Source organism: Echeneis naucrates, chromosome 7, assembly GCF_900963305.1.
Source record: "Echeneis naucrates chromosome 7, fEcheNa1.1, whole genome shotgun sequence".
Taxonomy (NCBI): Eukaryota; Metazoa; Chordata; class Actinopteri; order Carangiformes; family Echeneidae; genus Echeneis; species Echeneis naucrates.
In genome coordinates this window covers 18,039,960-18,043,045 of record NC_042517.1, presented here as the reverse complement: position 1 = coordinate 18,043,045, position 3,086 = coordinate 18,039,960, and the positions used below count along the sequence as shown (strand labels likewise).

General features: G+C 47.8%; 1 protein-coding gene across 1 annotated transcript; it reads right to left on the bottom strand.

The window, feature by feature from the left end:
• Window positions 1-439: 439 nt before the first annotated feature.
• On the bottom strand, window positions 440-2,499 carry snai1b (snail family zinc finger 1b). Its single transcript, XM_029506968.1, has 3 exons — window positions 2,310-2,499; window positions 1,533-2,078; window positions 440-1,233 (listed from the first exon to the last, which is right to left on the bottom strand). Exons 1-3 carry the CDS (start codon window positions 2,389-2,391, stop codon window positions 1,052-1,054), a joined length of 810 nt encoding a protein of 269 aa, XP_029362828.1. The 5' UTR covers window positions 2,392-2,499; the 3' UTR covers window positions 440-1,051.
• Window positions 2,500-3,086: the final 587 nt, after the last annotated feature.

The window sequence follows — 3,086 nt, the reverse complement described above, 5'->3', positions numbered from 1 at the left end:
ACCCGCTTTCCCTCACCTCTTTAGCATGTGCGTGTCTTTGTGCGCTGACAGCCCAGCAGGTGTGTGCAGGTGTTCCCCTTATCACTCAGCATTGCACAAACCAGCCCGAGCTCTTCGTAACACACACACACACAAAGCTCTCTCTTCCCATTCAGAAGCTGTCATGTCTGTCCTGATGTGCTCATTAAGAGCCACTAGGTAATACAATGTCTGCAGAAGTGCTTATTATTTATTATTATCAGAACACATGAGTCGACAACAGTGTTTGTTTTTTAAAAAGCTTTTATTTACATGTGGCAGAAAAATACACAACCTTAAAAAAAAAAGGCACAAAATTCCCACTTGAAGGCATTTTTGGCAAAATAGTTTATAAAATCAATCAAAATCATCAAAAAAAAAAAGCAACAAACATGTAAATAAATGATTATATCGGTGAAGACAAGTTGTGTCTTTTGGTCAACTTTAAGTGGTCCTTTCATATCCAGTGACAATACATTTCTGACATGAGGAGAGGGTCACCTGTTGCCAAGGTCACAAGCAAACGTGTCTCTCAGCGCCTCACCGCCATGGTACACCATACACAGACAGCTGTCTCAACACACACACACACACACCATGTATGTATAGTATGGTGAGGAATGACATCCCCGCATACACCACAGACACACAAACACACCCAAGCAGCTGCAACATGGCCAGAGTCCCGGACCTGCCGGCACCAATGGAGTTTCCTGGGTATTAACTGAACTGCATGTCCAGCTGCCCTCAAATCACACACACACACAGAGTTGACAGGACCGCAACCAAAATTTGCTGGGGAAAACCAATGACCTTAAAAAAAACGATAAACCTACAGTCTTGAAATGTTAAAAAGGCACTCAGAGTCTATAAAAGCTTTCCTGAAAAGATTTCCTGATTTCCTTTCATGGCTTTGCATCAATTCCACAAATGTCTTCTGGGTGTATTGGCTCTAATCAGGGATGGGGGGAAGGGGGTCAGAACCATTAAGCCACTTCAACTGGCTTATGAGAGCAGTCCAGGGAATATGAGTCTATGAGGCAGGGCAGCACCCAGAAGCGTTGTGTTTGTGCAGCAGTGACATGCGACTGAAGGTCCGTGAACAGGAGCCACATTGGTATTTCTTGACTTCAGAGTGAGTCTGTAAGTGAGCACGAAGGTTGGAACGATCTGCAAAAGCACGATTGCAGTGTTGACAAGCGAAGGGTCGTTCACCTGGTCAGAAGGGGAGAAAAAACAAAACGTGTTAGCATCCCAAAAGGCCTGTCCTCTGGTCATTGTCTTTCAAATGATGAACAGATAAAACAACAAAAGAGGAGGAACACTGCCCTAATTTACTTAATGCAGATTGCCTTTTTTCATTCAGAACAACTGTGAGGCTGAGATTAGATTGTAACATTTGCTCACACCTCAGGAGACGTCAATGAATATCAAATGAGGGCACGGTGCAACCAGCTGCTACATTTACAAGCCAAGTCAATAGGTGTGATTAAATAAAAACCTTTGATGCGTACCTGTGTGTGTGCGAATGTGTCCTCTGAGCAGCCATGGTCTGGAGAAGGCCTTGCCACAGGTGGGGCACACACAGGGCAGAGTGTGTGAGCGGATGTGCATCTTCAGGGCTCCCAGGCTGGTGTACTCTTTGGGGCAGTGTTTGCAGTGGAAGGCCGGGCGTGCAGACACCTCTGTGGGCAGGGTGGGCGTCTGCTGCAGAGGGGACAGCTGGTGGTGGGACATCTGGTGGTGGGACAGCGCAGAGAGGCTGTTGTAGCTCTTACTGCAGTGGAGACAGTGGTAGATGTGCTGGATGACGTCCGGGCTGGGGGGGTCTGAGCTACGTCCGCCATCCTCCTCTTCCTCGCCACTGCTGCTGGACGGCGAGCTGCTGAGGTCCAGGGGACCCAGGGGCGAAGGATGCAGAGACACAGGGGTGACCGGAGAGAGGGGCGCAGGCAGGGTGTCCATGCTGCTAAGGAACGGGTTGGTGGGATAGCAGGTCAGGGCAGAGCTGTTTTCCTGGGTTGGAAGTTCAGCCCGAGGAAGGCTTTCTGGGACAAAAGCTGGAAACACAGAGGAGGTCAGGTCAGGTGGGTTTTCACACACACAATTTAATAAATCACTAAACTAGTTATCATTCTTGGTGTCTTGTTACAGCCTGAGACACAAAAAGTCTTGTCAGTCTGGCTTTTCCATGAGCAACTTTTCCTCTTAGAAACACTTTTTCTGTATCTTATGCACGTGCAAGGTAAAAGTCACTGTAGCTGACTAGATGAAGAAGAACAAACTCTTACCAGTCTGACTCTCCAGCTGGCTCTCCCTGTAGTGCGGCTTCTTGCTGGAGAAATACTTCTTCACAAGGAATGACCGCGGCATGTTGAGGTTTTTGGCGTCTCCGTTAGGCAAGTAAAAACACAGGTTAATTCCCACTGTGGAAGTGTCGCTCAGGTGGGAGGATCTGTTCCACAAAAACGCCCGGAGAGACCAAGACCACAACCAGGCGTGCACGAATCTGTCCGTGGAACCGCAGAGCTGCCTGCTCATATAGTATCCAGAGGGGAGAAGCCACCGGGTGGGTGGGCAGGTCTCCGCCCAAAGACACACCCCGGCTGTCAGGGCGCCACCGGCCCCCTTTTCACCGCAGGTGCCCAGCGTGCCAAAAGCTGCCGGGAGCTCACATCTAATTGCGCATTTCACGGCTCTAAAGACCCGCAGGAATATGACTCAGTGTCATTAAACAGGCTGTCTGTGCAGGTCAGTGGCAAATGCATAAAAAAAGCTGTCATTGAAAACGTTCACTGATCAGATAAGGACAAATATAAACAAATCGAGCAGGATTTACTGAACTTTATATTTAGTTAGTTTTTACCCAAAGGCGCTGTGTGTGGCGCTCTGTCGGTTAATATGCTGAATAAAGTGTGAGGTGCTGCAGGATTTCTACATACTTCTGGAATAATGCTGAAAATAAAATAGATAAAAACTGTGCAGAAAAAATGCGGAAACCGATGTTCACGTCAGGAGATTAAAAGCTGAGATCAGAGTTTATCGCGTTTTCAGCAATGAACTGTGAG

Excerpts from the sequence above, each read along its gene's own strand:
- snai1b (XM_029506968.1), bottom strand. The coding sequence starts at position 2,391 with ATGCCGCGGTCATTCCTTGTGAAGAAGTATTTCTCCAGCAAGAAGCCG. Across the intron at positions 2,079-2,309 it reads CCAGCTGGAGAGTCAGACTG|CTTTTGTCCCAGAAAGCCTT; the intron begins GTAAGAGTTTGT and ends CTGTGTTTCCAG. Across the intron at positions 1,234-1,532 it reads ACACATTCGCACACACACAG|GTGAACGACCCTTCGCTTGT; the intron begins GTACGCATCAAA and ends CCTTCTGACCAG.